Consider the following 19811-nt stretch of genomic DNA (forward strand, 5'->3'; position numbering starts at 1 on the left):
GCACCACTGCACTCCAGCCTGGCAACAGAGCAAGACTCCGTCTCAAAAAAAAAAAAAAAAAAAAGAAAAAATAGATGAACTGTGGTTCATCAGTTTCCATGGGCCTTTGCCTTTGGTTATCTTTATTTCTGTACTTGTTCTATTGTTGTATCCTCTAGGAGCGTAAGTTTTATGATAAATTAAGATTGAAACCTGTGGGGGAATTAATTTGCTGAGTATGTAGGCTACAGTGTTTTCTTTGTAGACTCTATTAGCCACTTTGACTAATAGAGATAATATACTCTTTATATAGTGTGTGTGTGTACACACATGTATGTATGTACATACACATGCAGGTATGGTATGTATGCATAGAGATAAAAATATACATGTGTATATGTGTATATATATGAATCACTGAAGTCCTCGCAGAAAGGTTTTGAGACTTCTCATTTAATAAATAGTATGTACTAACAAATTTTGCAATATAGCTGTTGCTTCAAAAGTATGCCTGGCCATTTTTGATACACAGTTGGACTCTTTGTGACCAAGAAGCATACCTCTTTCTACCTCTGAGACCTTTAGGGACTCACTGCTGATTGATTGCAGTCTAAACTCTTCAGCATAGCTTTTGTAACCTTTCTCTGTTTGCCACAACTTTGTCAATACTTTAACTCACCATTCAACATCTTGTATACCCTATACTAGATAGAAGTGAATTACTCACCCCCTTTATTTTTTTTTTTTTGAGACAGAGTTTTGCTCTTGTTGCCCAGGCTGGAATGCAGTGGCACGATCTCGGCTCACTGCAATCTCTGCCTCCCAGGTTCAAGCGATTCTCTTGCCTCAGCCTCCCAAGTAGCTGGGATTACAGGCGCCTGTCACCACACCCGGCTAATTTTTGTAGTTTTAGTAGAGATGGGGTCTCACCACATTGGCCAGACTGGTCTCGAACTCCTGACATCAGGTGATCCACCCTCCTTGGCCTCCCAAAGGACTGGGATTACAGGTGTGAGCCACCATGCCCGGCCTACTCACCATTTTCTAAACTCCCTCACACTTTACTCTAGTTCTTCATTCATACTGTTCTCTACTGAGATTGTATTCTGTTGAACTTCAAACTCCTATTCGTCTTTGAAGACCTATTTTCAAATACCAATTCTAGGCTGGGTGCAGTGGCTCACGTGTATAATCCTTTGGGAAGCTGAGGTGGAAGGATTGCTTGAGGCCATCATGGGCAACATAGTGAGACCCCGTCCCTACCAAAAAAAAAAAAAAAAGATTACAAATTTCAAATACCAATTTCTCTATGAAATGTTGTTACTCATACATTCAATCCAGAAGTGAACTCTCCTTCCTTTGTATTCTGTTTCTCTAATGCTTTGGGCCCATTTTAATGGCACTCAACCATATTTGTGCCCGAATTAATGTAGTTAATTTGTGTTCTTACCTCTTTTCCATCTGGGAATCTGAATTATGTTAAATGCCATTAAAACTAATGGAATTGATCTGAGATTATACATAGTTCTTATTTTGTATTCTGTAGATTCCATGCAATGGAAAAGCAGCTGATCGCATCCATCAGGATGGAATTCATATCCTTGTAAATATGAATGGCTATACTAAGGGTGCTCGAAATGAGCTTTTTGCTCTCAGGCCAGCTCCTATTCAGGTAAACAAATTAACAGTCATCACTTATAACATGTATTTGGCTAAGAAGACAGTGATGTGCTGCTTTTCCTCCCTCTGGTTAACTGATATTTGAAACTGTAGGGCAGACACACTTTTAATTTTTTTAAGTTGTTGAAATGCACAGAACAAAAAGAGTGTAGAGCACAATGCTTATAGGTACATGTATATAGAGACATGCAATTCATGGTTGGCTATGAACCGTTACTCTGTCTTGCAGATTTGAAGAACATTTTAGCATTTTGAAAGTTAATCTAAAATACAGGCTGAGTATGGTGGCTCACGCCTGTAATCCCAGCACTTTGGGATGCTTAGGCAGAAGGATCTCTTGAAACCAGGAGTTTGAGACCTGCCTGGGCAACAAAACAAAACACCCTGTCTCTACAAAAAATTAAAAAATTAGTCGGAGTGGTGGTGTGCCTCTGTGATCCCAGCTATTCGGGAGGCTAAGGTGGAAGGATTGCTTAAGCCTAGGAGTTTGAGGCTGCAGTGAACTATCACTGTGCCACTGCACTCCAGCCCGGGTGACAGAGTGAGAGTCTCTCTTATAGAACTACTTCATTGCTTTCGGCTAAAGAAGTCAGCCTTGCTGTGCATGTGGCAAGTGCCTGTAATCCTGGCTTCTCTGGAGGCTGAGGCAGAAGGATTGCTCGAGCCCAGGAGTTTGAGGCTGTAGTAATCTACGATTGCACCACTGTATTCTAGCCTAGGGAACAGAGTGAGACCCTGTCTCTAAAAAAGAGTTAGACCTCCTTGTTTATTTACTTATTTAATTTTGGCACCTTTAGGTTCTTTTTTAAAAAACCACTTTATTGAGGTACAGTTGACATACAAAAAGTTGTACATATTTAATGTATATGACTTGATGAATTTAGAGATAAGTGTACTGATTAAAGTTCTTAATCAGTTTTTGATCTGATTTTTTTAAGGCAATGTGGCTGGGATACCCTGGGACAAGTGGTGCGCTTTTCATGGATTATATTATCACTGATCAGGAAACTTCGCCAGCTGAAGTTGCCGAGCAGTATTCTGAGAAATTGGCTTATATGCCCCACACTTTTTTTATTGGTGATCATGCTAATATGTTCCCTCACCTGAAGGTAGGTATGAAACAGTGCTATGGAGGAATTTCAAAGAACTGTAGCTTTTTATTTCCTTGCTGTTGTCTATGTAAATCCTAAAAGACATGTCTGAAACTATTTTTCCATTAGAAAAAAGCAGTCATCGATTTTAAGTCCAATGGGCACATTTATGACAATCGGATAGTTCTGAATGGCATCGACCTCAAAGCATTTCTTGATAGTCTACCAGATGTGAAAATTGTCAAGGTCAGAACCTAGTCAGTATTGTCATTGAAATAAAGTTAACTGCATTCACAATCTTTTCCCTAATGATGCATTTTTTTTTTTAGATGAAGTGTCCTGATGGAGGAGACAATGCAGATAGCAGTAACACAGCTCTTAATATGCCTGTTATTCCTATGAATACTATTGCAGAAGCAGTTATAGAAATGATTAACAGAGGACAGATTCAAATAACAATTAATGGATTCAGTATTAGCAATGGACTGGCAACTACTCAGGTGAGAAGATAATAATACACCATTATATGTCCCGCCAAGTATGCGTTTATTTCCCTTAACCTCATGATAACTCTAGGAGTCAAGTATCATTATCACCATTTTATGGATGAGGAAATGAGTTTAGTGGAAACGTGCATCTTATATAGGTGTGTCTGATTTTAAAAGTCTCCTGGATTCAGCCAGCAGATTTTTACTTACTGAGAAACTGCTGTGTTAATATCTTGTTATTCCCTGCCTGTGGCTTTACTCTCTTATATGATGAACTATGTGTAGATACCATACAGTTTCTTGCTTCTGTAAACCCATCCTTTCCCTAGCTAAATCCTACCCAAACGTTCAGTTCAGACAGCTCTTCCAGGAATCCATTTCCGTACTTACCGCTAACGTCTCCATCCCTACTTCATTAGTACCTGTCTTTTATATCTCTGTAATGTTTGGAATATATCATTACATACAGCACAACAGATGATAATTCCCTGTGTTTGTATCCTCTACTGAATTGAATTACTGAGCCCATGTCTTAATCACAGTAATGTAGTATGTATTCAATAAATAATATATTGCATGCTTAAATAAGTAGCTCTGTCAAGAGAGTGTAAGGCAAAGATCTCTGACCTCTAGAGGTTGTAGATGTCCTTGCACACCTAGAATAGTTATATAACAATGTAAGGCAGTACTCAAATGTGTGAGAATTACAAGATGAAACTAATTAAACTAATTATGTATGTAGACGCTCAGAAACGGTGATGATCAATGTGAAGAGAGACACTCTTGGGAGAAGAGACCATTTGGAGGAGTAATTTAGCCTTGAAGAGTAGATGTGATTTAGAAAAGGACATTTCATTCATGAAGAAAAGAGTGATCAAAAGCTGTTGGATTGTTAATAGGATTTTGAGACCTTTTTTGGTTAGAGCAAGAAGTTTCATAGTGCAGTCTCCCCCAAATTAAGATAATGCTGCAACGGTTTGCCTTTTCTTAAACTTCATATACCATGAATATTTTCTCATGGTTCAGTGACTTTTAATGGTTATACCATTTTGGATCTTATGGATTGAAATATTGGACTCCTTTTGCCTTTAAATATAACTATCATCTTTTTCTTGTTCTAGATCAACAATAAGGCTGCAACTGGAGAGGAGGTTCCCCGTACCATTATTGTAACCACCCGTTCTCAGTACGGGTTACCAGAAGATGCCATTGTATACTGTAACTTTAATCAGTTGTATAAAATTGACCCTTCTACTTTGCAGATGTGGGCAAACGTGAGTATGCATGGACTCATTGTTACCGTGTTAGAGACTAATAAAGATTTTGTATCTAGAGCCTCTTGCCGAAGATGGTACTTTCCACTCCCATTTAGGAGCTGTTTTGCTCATTTCTTTTTAAATTTTTTTTGGCTGGGTGCAGTGGCTCACGCCTGTAATCCCAGCACTTTGGGAGGCTGATGCGGGTGGATCACCTGAGGTCAGGAGCTTGAGACCAGCCTGACCAACATTGTGAAACCCCGTCTCTATTAAAAATACCAAAAAATTAGCCGGACATGGTGGTAGGTGCCTGTAATCCCAGCTACTCAGGAGGCTGAGACAGGAAAATCCCTTGAACCCGGGAGGTGGAGGTTGCAGTGAGCCGAGATCGTGCCATTGTACTCCAGACTGGGCAACAAGAGCAAACCTCCGTCTCAAAAAAATTTTTTAAAAAAATACTTAAAAAAAAATTTATTTATTTACATGTGATTCAACTGGGTTATGCCATTTTTTTTTAAAAAACAGAATCTCACTCTGTTGTTCAGGCTGCAGTGCAGTGGTGTGATCTTGGCTCATGGCAATCTTTGCATCCCAGGTTCGAGTGATTCTTGTGTCTCAGCCTTCCAAGTAGCTGGGATTACAGGCATGTGCCACCATGTCTGGGTAATTTTTTTTTGTATTTTTAGTAGACGGGGTTTTACCATGTTGGCCAGGCTGGCCTCCAACTCCTGGCCTCAAGAGATCTGCCCGCCTTGGCCTCCCAAAGTGCTAGGATTACATGTATGAGCCACCGCGCCTGGCCTTGTGCTCATTTATAATCTTCAAGAGATGTAGATTTTTCAGGCATTTTTGGTTTCTCTTTCCAGTGTCTAAATATGACATTGTGAACCTTTTAAATTTACATATTCAAAGCATTCTTCTGTCTAAAGGGTCAGCAAACTTTTTCTTAAAGGGCCAGATGGTAAATATTTTCAGTTTTGTAGTCCATGCTGTTTCACATCTACTCAGCTTTGCTGTTGTAGCACAAAAATAACCATAGGCATTTTGTAAATGATGAGTGTGGCTGTGTTCCAATAAAATTTTATTTATACGAACTGGCAGTATGCCAGATTTGGCTCACAGGCTGTGTAGTTCGCCAACCCCTGGTCTAAACTGATAGCGTATACTGTCATGTACATCCACCCATTTTTAACATTCTTGTAGTATTGTAGTTATAACCAAGAAGGAGTCGATCTGTACATACGATTATCTCTCAGTTCATCAGACAAGTTTGCATAAGTAGGATATTGGATAGCTGTAACTGGCTCTTAATCCATAGAACTAAAATAAAATGGCATGTTTTACCTTTAGGTAATCTGGAGATTATTCCTTGGTTAATTTTTTCCCCGATATCTGTTTTGTTTTATGTTTAGAGGAGAGGGGAGGATAGAAGAGAAGAGGAAGCAGATGAGTACAGGTCTACTGTCCTTAATCCTTACTTCCTGATGTTCACAAAAACTCTGAAAATCAAAAGCTTTTTCATAAGTGTGTGGCAAATTTGTTTGGCAGCAAAACTACCTGAACTAACATTAGGGTATGTATTAGTCCGTTCTTATGCTGCTATAAAGGACTGCCCGAGACTGGGTAATTTATAAAGGAAAGAGGTTTAATTGACTCACAGTTCCGTGTGGCTATGGAGGCCTCAGGAAACTTACAGTTATGGCGGAAAAGGGAGCAAACATGTCCTTCTTCGCGTGATGGCAGGAAGAAGTGCTGAGCCAAAGCGGGGAAAGCCCCTTATAAAACCAACCGATCTTGTGAGAACTCACTCTCTAGCACGAGAACAGCAGCATTGGGAATAACTGCGCCCATGATTCAGTTTCCTACCACTGGGTCCCTCCCATGACACATGGGGCTTATGGGAACTACAGTTCAAGAAGAGAGATTTGGGTGGGGACATAGTCAAACTATGTCAGGTTATTTGTAGTCTTTTATTTATTCCATTTAGTATGACTATTCCTGCATCTCAGTGCAGAGGTACTAATACGTTTATAGGAAGTTGCTGCTGAGGGTGTTATGTAATACACACACACACACACACAGAGTACTACTTTTTTAAAATCTGAAATATTCTGAATTTGGAAATTCATCTGTTCTCATAGCTTTCAGAGAAAGGGATTTTGAACTTACATGGTACATAGAGTAGATGTAAATCTAAATCAGGAGTTGGCAAACTATGACCTGTGGGTCAAATCCAGCCCACTGCTTGTTTTTATAAATAAAACTTGACGGACATATAGCCATGCCTACTTGTTTACACGTTGTCTGTGGCTGCTTTCAAGCTACAACAGAAGAACTGAGCGGCTATGACAGTCTGTGTGGCCACAGAGCCAAAAATATTTGCTATCTGGCCCTTTACAGAAAAGACTGATTTATATTAGGCAAATAAAGTTAGGCAAGTGTGAGGTAACTTTCTTGGTTGTATCATAGTGGGGGATTTGAAATTTGGAATGCAAAATTCCTCTCTCTTAACAAAACCCACTGCCTGTGTCAATTCCCACAGGAGGTAGCTGCCTCAGATTTTGCCTGTCTTTCTTTGAACTCACTTTGAGGACAGCTAAGCAGAAGAGGGATAATTCAATTGATCTCATTCATCTCTGTGAAGGAAAGACTTAAGTTCACAGCAGGCTTCTATCTGGATGGAAAGAATAGCATGTGATAGAATTATTAGAGACCTCTGGGAGTCTTTGTTGAAAAAGGCAGATCTGCTATTAATAATTATTCTTATTTTCCCTATTTTAGATTCTGAAGCGTGTTCCCAATAGTGTACTCTGGCTGTTGCGTTTTCCAGCAGTAGGAGAACCTAATATTCAACAGTATGCACAAAACATGGGCCTGCCCCAGAACCGTATCATTTTTTCACCTGTTGCTCCTAAAGAGGAACACGTCAGGAGAGGCCAGCTGGCTGATGTCTGCTTGGACACTCCACTCTGTAATGGGCACACCACAGGGATGGATGTCCTCTGGGCAGGGACCCCCATGGTGACTATGCCAGGTAAGTTGCTGATAAATCAGTGGAATCTTCATTGTTCTTTTGAAAATCTCCGTTTGGGGGAGAAACTTCCAGGTGAAATTATATGTACTAGGAGCAACATTAAAGGAAAGGTGATAGAAAGTGAGACTTGTTCTCACTTCATTCTCTTCATCTGCGTTGTGTGGAGGCTTAACATAAATAACATTAACTCTGTGCTGTTTTACGTTCTCAGATGTGCAGTTGTTACCTTTTGTATTACAGGAGAGACTCTTGCTTCTCGAGTTGCAGCTTCCCAGCTCACTTGCTTAGGTTGTCTTGAGCTTATTGCTAAAAACAGACAAGAATATGAAGACATAGCTGTGAAGCTGGGAACTGATCTAGAATAGTAAGTAAACTTTTCCTTGAACAAATTATTTGGTAAAGTAGAGAGAATATAGCTGTTATAAAATGAAACCATAAAATAAGTGTAATATAAAATAGGTGAACTAGTTGTATGCCCTCTGGATGGGAGAAGTACTTCTAAACTCTTAGAAATGAAGTGATCAATAGGTTTTACTATGTAAAAAGTAAATGGCTGAATAAAGTATATTCAAGAAAATTAAAAGGCAAACGAGGGGAAAAAAATCTTTTGTCTCAGATAACAAAGTATTAATTACCTGGCAATGTAAAGACTGCAGAACATTTAAATTTTATAATCCCCTAATAGGAAAGTAAAAATGGAAATGACCAGACACCTCAATGAAGTGGAAATACAAAAGGTTAACAAGAAAGTGTTTCAGGCTCTGTAGTAGAAATGCCAATTAAAATTGAACTGAGGCTGGATGTGGTGGCTTATGCCTGTAATCCCAGCACTTTGGGAGGCTTAGGCGGGTGTATCACTTGAGATCAGGAGTTCGAGACCAGCCTGGCCAACATGGTGAAACCCTGTCTCTACTAAAAATACAAAAATTAGTTGGGTGTGGTGGCATGTGCCTGTAGTCCCAGCTACTCAGGAGGCTGAGGCAGGAGAATCGCTTGAACCCGGGAGGCAGAGGTTGCAGTGAGCCGAGATCGCACCATTGCACTCCAGCCTGGGTGACAGAGAGAGTGAGACTCTATCTCAAAAAAAAAAAAAAAAAAAAAAAAGAACCTGAGGTATATCCATTATTTGCCTATACAATAAAAAGATTTTTTGTATCAGTGAGGTAGCATTGAGAAGTAGCCTTTTCATGCATTGGTGAATAAATTGGTACAGCCCTTCCTCAGAGTTTTTAGAGCCTTAAAAGTTAGATCTTTGGGCCAGGCGCGGTGGCTCACGCCTGTAATCCCAGCACTTTGGGAGGGCAAGGCGGGCAGATCACGAGGTCAGGAATGGAGACCATCCTGGCTAACACTGTGAAACCCCGTCCCTACTAAAAATACAAAAAATTAGCCAGGCATGGTGGTGGGCGTCTGTAGTCCCAGCTGCTCGGGAGGCTGAGGCAGGAGAATGGCATGAGCCCAGGATACGGAGCTTGCAGTGAGCTGAGATTGCACCAGTGCACTCCAGCCTGGGCAACAGAGCGAGACTCTGTCTCAAAAAAAAAGTTAGATCTTTGACCCTAATACTGTCACTTCTTCACTGCAGTCGGTGTAAGAAATAAAAAAAGCATAACTTAAATGCCTGAAAATGAGTAGGAATTAGAGGGGTGATGCTTAGATGAGTGAGGATTTATCCATACAATAAACTAGTATTTCCTTCATTCTTTTATTTTTGTCGAGACAGGATTTTACTCTGTTGCCTAGGCTGGAATGCAGTGGTGTGATCTTGGCTCACTGCAGCCTCCACGTCCTGGGCGCAGGCAATCATCCCACCTCAGCCACCTGAGTAGCAGCGACTATAGGACTATAGGTACATGCCACCGTGCCCCATGCCTGGCTAATTTTTAAATTTTTTTGTAGAGATTAAGTTTCAGTATGTTGCCCAGGCTGGGTATTTCTTTTTTCTTTTCCTTTTTTTTTTTTCTAGATGGAGTCTCGCTCTGTTGCCCAGGCTAGAGTGCAGTGGCACGATCTCGGCTCACTGCAACCTCCGCCTCCCGGGTTCAAGCAATTCTCCTGCCTCAGCCTCCCGAGTAGCTGGGACTACAGGTGTACGCCACCACACCCAGCTAATTTTTTGTATTTTTAGTAGAGACGGGGTTTCACCATGTCGGCCAGGCTGGTCTTGAACTCCTGACCTTGTGATCCAGCCACCTTGGCCTCCCGAAGTGCTGCGATTACAGGAGTGAGCCACTGTGCCTGGCGTTTTTTTTTGTTTGTTTGTTTTGTTTTGTTTTGAGACAGCCTCGCACTGTTGCCCGGGCTGAAATGCAATGGCACAATCTCGGCTCACTGCAACCTCTGCCTCCCGGGTTCAAGCAATTCTCCTGTCTCGGTCTCCTAAGTAGCTGGGATTACAGGCGCCTGCCACCACACCCAGCTAATTTTTTGTATTTTTAGCAGAGGTGGGGTTTCACTATGTTGGTCAGGTTGGTCTCGAATTCCTGACCTCGTGATCCACCCACCTAGGCCTCCCAAAGGCTGGGATTATAGGCGTGAGCCACTGCGCCCAGCTGTTTTTTTTTTTTTTTTTTTTTTTTTTTTTTGAGACAGAGTCTCGCACTGTTGCCTGGGCTGGAGTGCAATGGCACAATCTCGGCTCACTGCATCCTCTGCCTCCCGGGTTCAAGCGATTCTCCTGCCTCAGCCTCCTGAGTAGCTGGGATTACAGGCATCCACCACCACACCCAGCTAATTTTTGTATTTTTAGTAGAGGCTGGATTTCACTATGTTGGCCAGGCTGGTCTCGAACTCCTGACCTCGTGATCCACCCACCTCGGCCTCCCAAAGTGCTGGGATTACAGGCATAAGCCACCGTGCCCGGTGGGTATTTCTTAAATGAGGTTTTTCTTTCGGTATAATGGGTGATGTTTTTTCTTTGTGTTTTTCTGAGAAGTAGTATATTACATAATAATTAAAGAAACATACTTTTTGAGTCAGACTACCTGAGTGAACCCCAAGCTCTCTTACTTATGAGCTTTGAGACTTTGGGCAAGTAAATCTCTGTGTTATGCCTTGGTTTCTTCTTCTGCAAAATGGAGCATAATGCTAGTACCTACTTTGCAGAGATGATGTGAGGATTAAAAAAGGCATTCCATGTAAAGTACTTAGAATAGTTGTTGGTATCTGGTAAACATTCAGCAGATGTTAGCTACTTATTATTTTCAGAATTTCCTCCATAGAACATCACATATGTCTAAGAAAAGTGAGAAATTTGAGCCCAGGCATTAAAAAAAAAATAAGATTCATGTCCATTAGCCCAGAGATAACTATAGTAAAAAATGTAGTGCATTTTATTTTCAGACAGGGTCTCGCTCTGTTACTCAGGCTGGAGTGCAGTGGCATGATCACGGCTCACTGCAACCTCTGCCTCCTGGGATCGAGTGATCCTCCCACCTTAGCCTTCCAGTAGCTGGGACTACAGGCACATGCCACCATGCCTGGCTTTTTTTTTTTTTTTTTTTTTTTTTAAATATTTTGTGGAGACAGGGTCTCACCAATATTGCCCAGGCTGGTAACTCCTGGGCCCAAGCAGTCCACCCACCTCGGCCTCCCAAAGTGGTGGGATTACAGGCGCGTGAGACACTGCACCCAGCCTATGGTGCATTTTAAAATTTTTATTAGACTCTTTGGTACTTAGTTTGGTTCATACAATGCTTTTGCCCAACATTTTTGTTCTCAAGATTTTTAATTTTATAATAAACACATCCATACCTACTGCTTAGAATCTACCATTAGCATTTTACTATTCTTGCTTTATTACATATCTATTCATCCATTTATTCCCTTTATTCATCTGCCAATCCATCTTATTGGACACATTTTGAAATAAATTGCAGACATCAGTACACTTCTCCTTAAATACTTCAGAATGGCTGTCATTAACTGGAGTTCAGTATACATATATTTTTTTGAGATAGGGTCTCCCTCTGTTGCCCAGGCTGGAGTACAGTGATACGATCTCCGCTCACTGCAACCTCCGCCTCCTGGGCTCAAGCAATCTTCCCCTCAACCTCCTGAGTAGCTGGAACTACAGGCGTGAGCCACCACACCTAGCTAATTTTTGTATTTTTAGTAGAGGCAGGGTTTCGGCAGGTTGCCCAGGCTGGTCTCAAACTCCTGACCTCAAGTGATCCACCTGCCTTGGCCTCCCGAAGTGTTGGGATTACAGGCGTGAGCCACTGCGCCTGGCCATTTTTTTCTTTTGAGGCAGAAGGTTATATACAGTGATATACACAAATATTCAGTGAGTTTTGAGAAATAACCCTTTTTTTTTTTTTATTTTGAAACGGAGTCTTGCTCTGTTGCCCAAGTTGGAGTGCAGTGGTGCGATCTTGGCTCACTGCAACCTCTGCCTCCTGGGTTCAAGCGATTCTCCTGCCTCAGCCTCTTGAGTAGCTGGGAGTACAGGCATGTGCCACCACACCCGGGTAATTTTTCGTATTTTTAATAGAGACGAGGTTTCACCATGTTAGCCAGGATGGTCTTGATCTCCTGACCTTGTGATCCACCTGCCTCGGCCTCCCAAAGTGCTGGGATTACAGGTATGAGCCACAGTGCCCAACCGAGAAATACCTTTGTAACCCAAACTCCTATGAAGACAAAAAACATTATCACTCCAGAGAGTTTCTTCATGCTCCTTTTCAGTCAGTCTTTTTCACCAACCCCCAGAGACAGCCACTGTTCTGGAGGGTTTTTTTCCCTTCCATAAATTAGTTTTGCTTTTCTAGAATTTTATCCAAATGGAACTATGTCAATATGCACTCTAAAGGCTTCTTTCATCAAGTTTATTTCTTTTGCTGAGTAGTATTTCACTGTATGTATGTACTACAGTTTATTTTCCTATTGGCATAGAATTTTAAAAAAATAGAGTGCACAGGTCTTTCTCTTTGGAGCGTAGCATTAATATGGACATGGTTGTATTGAGACCAACAGATATGCACAACCATTTTACTACTTCTGTCACAACAAACATTAAAACAGAGTTGGGCGTGGTGGCTCATGCGTATAATCCCAGTGCTTTGAGAGGCTGAGGGAGGAGGATTGCTTGAGCCCAGGAGTTCAAGACCAGCCTGGACAACATGGCGAGACCCATCTCTACAAAAAATACCAAAATAGCGGAGTGTGGTGATGCGTGCCTGTAGTCTCAGCTTCCTGGGAGGCTGGGGCAGGAGGATTGCTTGAGCTAAGGAGGTTCAGTCTGCAGTGAGTCATCATCGTTCCATTGCACTCCAGCCTGGGCAACAGAGTGAGACTCTATTTCAAAAATTAAAAGAAAATAAATAAAAATTATTACTTTTAAAAATGCACAGAAATGTTCTGGCTTCTGGTTCTAAAGTATCCCTTCATCTAAGAATAATCTCATGAAAAATAATATATTCAAAAGGGAAGTAGAAATCTTTTCCCCTGTGTTTCCTGAAGAATCAATTACTTTTTTATTTTTCTGAACAGAACCATACTCTTGGTGATATTAGCAATTTTTAAAAATCTGAACAACTCATTTCAGGTACAAGTGGAAAATTACAAGAGTAGACTTATTGTATTTCTTTTCCCCTTGAGTGGTTTTCTGTTTCATTAAAATGACCATAAATCGAATACTTCATCTTATGTTTATGCTTTAACTTTTGTAAATGATGCTTCAATGAATATCTTTGCATGGTCCTGTATGTTTTTGCATCTGATTATTTCTTTTTAATAGATTTAAAAATGTTACTGTTAGGCCAGAGGGTTATGAACATTTAAGATTAATACATACATTGCTAAATTGCTTACCAAAAAGGTAAGCAACAGTACATAGGAATAGTCATGTGCCGTTGTCAATTCTTGTTATTTTAAAGGTAGAAATAAGACGAAATGGAGAACTTGTGGTATCCCTTGGATATACTTGTCTAGGAAAGAACTAAGTTTTTTCAGAGTATATGGTGTTGAGCTCGTTTCAGTGTTAGCATTATGTAAGATGTGACCCTTCCCTTTTTAACAGGAAGCCAATCAATAAATGAGATAGTGTAGAGTTTGGTCATGCATTTTTTGCCACAAAGGTGACTAGGTATTTATAGGGTGTGTTTCTGAGTTTCTGCTCTGATTTGTGAACTGGGTTCTCGTTTTTTATTACCCAGCCTGAAGAAAATTCGTGGCAAAGTCTGGAAGCAAAGAATATCTAGCCCTCTGTTCAACACCAAACAATACACAATGGAACTAGAGCGGCTCTATCTACAGATGTGGGAGCATTATGCAGCTGGCAACAAACCTGACCACATGATTAAGCCTGTTGAAGTCACTGAGTCAGCGTAAATAAAGACTGCACAGGAGAATTACCCCTATACCTGAGCCTCAACCTTCTGGGGGAAAGGGAACTAGATAACATACTTCTTACTTGTCTGTACAGGACCTTGTTGCAGATGGGTGATATATAATGGTAATAGAATAGCACAGCCAGACTTGCTTCCTGCATGGTAGGGAGAGACACAAGAGATGGGAAACTGCTGTTCCACAAGGAATCTCTGTAGAATTTTGCGGCGACCAGATGGTGCATAGGTCTGGAAGGTCTGATCTCCCTTGGTCTTCCATGGGATGGTTAGTGTGGAGGGGAGATATAGATTGTCCGGCCGCTTTGTGATTCCGTGGATTGATTCAGTCTTCTGGATTAACTTTTTTCTTTCTATTTTGGGTACTGGAGCTTTTAAAAATGTTTGGTTTCAGGTATTTTTATTCATGTGAAGTGTATATGATTCTCTTGAGATAAGGTTTTAAGCTAAAATGTTACTCCCTGTTTTAGTTTCTGAACTCTGACAAATCGACAGGGACTTTGCTGGTGTAGTCTTTTTATAGGTTTTATAAACCACTTGAGCCTATATCAGTCGTTTTAGTGTCTGACCTGATATTTGGAGCTATCAGTGCTTTGTTGATTTAGATGATGACTCAAGATTTTTTCTGGTCCATTTCCCATTTCCTTCTCTTCCTTGACCCCCATACCCCCACCCTTAAAATTCTCCTGTAACTCAACTAACAAAATCAAGCCTGATTCAAAACATCCTAGGGTGTTGCTCTTAAACACACCATCTGGTGCCAAATGAAGATTTTTAGGAGTGATTACTAATTATCAAGGGCACAGTTGTGGTACTGTCATTGATAATAATATAGTTTTTTTTCCCCTAATTTTGACCTGTTTCACCAGTGTTTTACCCTTGACTGCCCCTTCTATGCTGCTTCCAAAAGTGATAGTGTGTGTAAGATTTTTACCTTCCTTTCTAAAGTTTTTTTTTTTTTTTTTTTTAAGTGAGTCCTGTTCTTCCTATTTCTTTCAGCAGAAATGAAATCCCAGGTAAGTATAAGTATTCAAGTATTTGATCAGTAAGTCACAGTTATCTCCAGTGCATTAAATAACCTTCATCAAGAAATAGGTTATAGGTAAAATCTCTGAAGGATCATCTATGTATTCAAGTAATTATTTTTTAGATAATAACTGTCTTCTGGACTTGGTCTTGAAGTCTGTATGGATTCAGCCTCAGTAGTAGCGAACTGCACTGCTGTTTGGTTTGGAGTACAAATTAGACTTATAGTCCTCCTGGAACTTGAGTTATTAAAATCATAGGAATAAAATTATGGGATCTCAACAAAGGGTTGAGGGTTTGAGGCTTAAACAAGCCAACATATGAATATATGTTTTGTCTCGCTATACTGCACTTAATGCTATCCAGTTGCAGGTAATTTTTTGTCTGCTAGTAGTGTTCTAGATGATGTCTTTCCAAAGCGCTGAGGCTGTGCACCTATTCTGTAGTTGCAGCTGATGCCTGAATGTATCCTAGCTGACAAATTATTGATTAATAAGAACTTGAATTTCTGAAAGATTCTTACTGTTAACCAAATTTTGAGCAAGGAGTCTCAAAGGTAATTCTGAACCAGAATTACATGTTAATGAACAGTGTACCTTTTAACAGTGTAAATCACGGAATATCCGTGAAGGGATTTCTTAATTTATTTTTTACCGGTTGATTGAAATATCAGTTAAAGGTTGCCAGCATGGTTGCAGATAAACTGATGTTTGAAATTCGCCGAACTACTTAATGTGGAATAGGATAATATACTTCCAATGCCCTCAAGGCTGTGACCTTACAGCCATTTTACATAGCACATCATTCCTCCTATAGGGATGAACTTTTTCCTGGCACGAAAAGTAGCCGCTCTGGTTGAAGCTTTGCTTATTGTAACAGGCTTTTATTTCCAGGTAACATGTCTGTGGAAGACTTAATTCTGATTAGAGATATAGATATTACTGGAAACTAATTGTTTTTTTTCTATTGTACTCTGCTTTATCAAAGAAGTAAAACATTTAAATCGTGCTACAGAAATTAAGATGTTGTCTTGCGATCCTTAAACAATAAATGAATGATTTCCCCTTAATACGGCTGATGTATTTTGTATCCTGTTATATTGAGTGTTGGACTGAAGAATAGGGTCATCCAATGATGAAACCTGTATTTAAACACCTCCAAACAGCATGAAAGGACCAAATTTCCCTACTGTAGCTATGATATTAGGAATTGTTTTCTCAGCCAGGTCTAGTAGAGAGTGGGGTTAGTTTATGATCCATTAAGAAGGCAAAGTGGCTGGGTGTGGTGGCTCACGCCTGTAACCCCAGCACTTTGGGAGGCGGAGGCAGGTGGATCACTTGAGGTCAGGAGTTCAAGACCAGCCTGGCTAACATGGTGAAACCCTGTCTCTACTAAAAATACAAAAAAAGCTAGCCGGGAGTGGTGGCACACGCTTGTAATCCCAACTACATGCGAGGCTGAGACAGGAGAATCACTTGAACCTGGGAGGCAGAGGTTGCAGTGAGCTAAGATCGTGCCATTGCACTCCAGCCTGGACGACAGAGTGAGATGTCATCTCAAAAAAAGACAAAGCCTGTGATCCCCAACACACCCATTCATGCTTGCTCCTCTTTGTTTGTGACCTCTCTGCTTTCATTTACCCTTGTAGTCTCAGTCTTCATGTGGACCATTCTTTTCTTGGCTCTTGGGGGCAAAATTATTTTCCTTCCTGCTCTGTATAGTGGTCGAACTCTGCCACAAGCATCAGGGAGGAAGATATCAATTCATGATATCAATAATGAATTGATATCATGGCAAATGCTGTTTGCCAGTTTTCTCAGAGATATAAATGAGAGGGAAGATTTTTTTCAGTAAAATTTTGCATAATTTACTTCCCAACGTCTTAAAGCCCTCATGTGGATTGGTGTTTGTTTCCTAAAAGATTATTATGGGAAGAAAGCCTACTCAAAAGTTTTTACTCCCATTCGCTTCTGTTGAAAAAATCTACATTATTTCCAGTCTACTTCAGCTCCTCCTGCCTTCAATCTAAAGGAGTTGCTTGCACACCTTGAGTAAATGTGTGTAATTTCTTAACTGCCCATTTTAAGATATGATTCCAAACCTATGCCATTCTTTTACTTGAAGCATATGCCTCTCAATTATAGCTAACATTTTGGTTCTTTGCCCAAACCTCTGAGGCACAGTTATGTAATCTGCATTCTTATAAAGAGGCTTGTAGAGGTTAATTTGCAACTTCATTGTACAGAGAGAGAGTAATCAGCCCCCTTTATCCAATTTTTTTATCAACTGAGAAAGTATCTGTATTTAGGTAGGCAATCTGGTGCTTAAGAGCAGGTTTTGGAACTAGAGTTGGTGTTTGAATCTCAGCTCTGTCACTTTTTTTTTTTTTTTTTTTTGAGACGGAGTCTCGCCCTGTCCCCATGCTGGAGTGTAATGGCACGATCTCGGCTCACTGCAACCTCCACCTCCCAGGTTCGAGCGATTCTCCTGCCTCAGCCTCCCGAGTAGCTGGGATTACAGGCGCGGGCCACCACACCCGGCTATTTTTTTTTTAATCTTTAGTAGAGACGGGGTTTCACCATGTTGACCAGGCTGGTCTCCAGCTCCTGACTTCCTGATCCACCCGCCTCAGCCTCCCAAAGTGCTGGGGTTACAGGCGTGAGCCACTGTGCCCGGCCAGCTCTGCCACTTTCTAGCTGTGTGATCTTTAAAATGAGAGTGCTAACAGTTGCCTACTTTTTAAAGTGTTGTATGAATTAAGTCGTAAGACACTTGGAATAATGCTTAGCACAAAATAATATCAAACGCAGGGACATTTTATTTGTGTTCTGTTACCCAAAGGCATACATTACGAAATATATAGATGCTTGCTGGAGAAACTGGCACAATCTAGAAAGCGCTGTTTTCCCCGTTTGTTTTTCTTGGTGTATATGGAGTGAGTGCCAAAAAGCCTCAAGTAACTTTTTTTTATCTCCAGGGTTTGGAGGGTTCTGGAAGTAAACATCATAGTTCGACGTTGCCAGGCGCTGTTGAGTTGCTGCCTTGCTCTTATCTAGGGGTCTAGATGGCCTTCCCTGCAACCCCCGCCCCCCTGCGCTCCCGCCTCCCCCCGCGCCCCGCCCTCCCCTCCGTGTTCCCGTCCACGCCCCTACTCCCGCGCCCTCGCCCCAGTTCCCGTGCCGCCACCCCTCCCCCCGCGCCTTTCCCAGTGGTTGCAATAACGGACTTAGAGGTCTGGACAGTTCAAGTAGGGAACAAGTCTCGGTTCTCCAAGTTCTCGCAGGATAAAAGTTTGTTAGGAAGGATTTCACATGGTTTCTCTTTATCAGAAAGTTATTAGGGACTTTTAATCACAGAATTGGCCTCGGGTGCCCACGCTCTAGTATTGAAATGGCGCTTTTGGGACAAATAAGCAACATCCGTGGGAGTGGAAAGCGATAGACCTGATTCCGGAAGCGTTACAGCTAGGCGCCAAGTTCACAGGCGCGAAGTTCAAATTTGCCTTGTGACCGCTGTGATAGGTGGGTACAGGGGAGCGCGGGCGAGCACACGTGAATTCCTACCGCCCCCTAGGTCTGGGCGCTATAAAGGGGCCTGCGCCTGGCGTTGTTCGTCGCAGTTGCTCGGAATCTTTGCACGCACTCCACAGGCAGTTGGAGGTGAGCTGCTGCCGGCCACGCTAGAGGCTGCAACACCAGGTAGGTGACCGGCTGGTCGGACTGAGATGGGTGCTGAAGTGGTCCAGAGGTTAATCCTAATCGAGTGACTTAATGAAAATCAGGACCACCGTATACCTTGGACTCTGGTTGCCCGTGTAGGCCTGAGGTGGGAGTAGAGGAAGTGGCAGTGTGAGGAGAAGTGGAGGCGCCAGTGGTAGCGTTGGGGGAGGTGGGGCCGCCTGTGGTGGTGTAGGACCATGTGGTGGTGCTAGGAGAAGTGGACCGCCAGTGGTGGCATTGGGAGAGGTGGGGGCGCTGGTGGCGGCGTAGGAGCAAGTGGTAGTGCCGGTGGTGGCGTGGGGAGAAGGGGCGCTGGTGGCGTCATTGCAGATAGTGGGGGGCCTGGTGGTGGCGTAGAAGGAGGTGTTGGTGCCAGTGGCGGGTGGAGAGAAGTAGGAGCACCAGTGGCGGCGTTGGGGGAAGTGGGGGTGCCTGTGGTGGCGTCGGGGGAAGTGGGGGTGCTGGTGGTGTAGGAGCATGTGGTAGCCCCAGTGGCGGCGTGGGGAGAAGTAGGGGCACCATTGGAGGCCTTGGGGGAAGTGGGAGCGCTGGTGGCGGCATAGGAGCATGTGGTGGCGCCAGTGGCTACGTAGGAATACGTGGCACCAGTGGCGGCGTGGGGAGAAGTGAGGGCGCTGCTTGCGCCACTGGGGGCAGGTGGGGGCCCCAGTGGTGGTGTAGGAACAGGTGGTATCCCTAGTGGCGGGTGGGGAGAAGTAGGGGTGCCAGTGGCAGCGTTGGGGGAGGTGGGGGCGCCAATGGCGGCCTAGGAGTACTTGGTGGCGTTGGTGGTGGCATAGGAGCACATAGCGCTGGTGGTGTGGGGAGAAGTGGAGGCGCTGGTGGCCGCATTGAAGGTGGAGGTGCCAATGGGGGCGTTGGGGGAAGTGGGGGTTCTGGTGGCAGCGTAGGAGCACTTGGTGGTGGCGGAAGTGGCCTAAGAGCACGTGGTGGTGCTGGTGGGCGTGGGGAGAAGTGGGGAAGCTGATGGCGGCATTAGAGGTGGGGGTGCCAGTGGTGGTGTAGGAGCAGGTGGGGGTGCCAGTGGCAGCATGGGGAGAAGTGGGGACGCCCATGGCAGCGTTGGGGGAGGTGGGGGCACCAGTGGCAGCACCAGTGGCGGCGTAGGACTAGATGGGGGTGCCAGTGGCTGTGGGGAGAAGTGGGGAGAAGTGGGGGTGCCCGTTGCAGCAT

At 42.8% G+C, this 19811-nt stretch overlaps 2 protein-coding genes across 7 annotated transcripts in view; both read left to right on the plus strand.

The window, feature by feature from the left end:
• Window positions 1-15967, plus strand: part of OGT (O-linked N-acetylglucosamine (GlcNAc) transferase) — a 43107-nt gene extending 27140 nt beyond the window's left edge. For 2 of the 4 annotated variants that reach the window (XM_054470805.2, XM_054470806.2), the window contains exons 15-22: window positions 1526-1651; window positions 2598-2768; window positions 2880-2996; window positions 3080-3250; window positions 4360-4512; window positions 7276-7528; window positions 7769-7892; window positions 13684-15967. In XM_054470805.2, the coding sequence (XP_054326780.1) occupies window positions 1526-1651; window positions 2598-2768; window positions 2880-2996; window positions 3080-3250; window positions 4360-4512; window positions 7276-7528; window positions 7769-7892; window positions 13684-13858 (1290 nt within the window). In that variant the 3' untranslated portion in view covers window positions 13859-15967. Of the gene's footprint in view, window positions 1-1525; window positions 1652-2597; window positions 2769-2879; window positions 2997-3079; window positions 3251-4359; window positions 4513-5906; window positions 6068-7275; window positions 7529-7768; window positions 7893-13683 lie in introns of those variants that run through there. The other 2 variants (XM_063660553.1, XM_063660554.1) reach the window with 2 other exon arrangements.
• A 2135-nt stretch (window positions 15968-18102) lies between these two features.
• Window positions 18103-19811, plus strand: part of GCNA (germ cell nuclear acidic peptidase) — a 35356-nt gene continuing 33647 nt past the window's right edge. Inside the window, exon 1 of one of the 3 annotated variants that reach the window (XM_054470808.2) lies at window positions 18103-18596. The gene's annotated coding sequence lies outside the window, so the exon portion shown is untranslated. The remainder of the gene's footprint in view (window positions 18597-19811) is intronic. The other 2 variants (XM_054470809.2, XM_054470811.2) reach the window with 2 other exon arrangements.

The sequence above is a fragment of the Pongo pygmaeus genome, chromosome X (genome assembly GCF_028885625.2).
Source record: "Pongo pygmaeus isolate AG05252 chromosome X, NHGRI_mPonPyg2-v2.0_pri, whole genome shotgun sequence".
Taxonomy (NCBI): domain Eukaryota; kingdom Metazoa; phylum Chordata; class Mammalia; order Primates; family Hominidae; genus Pongo; species Pongo pygmaeus.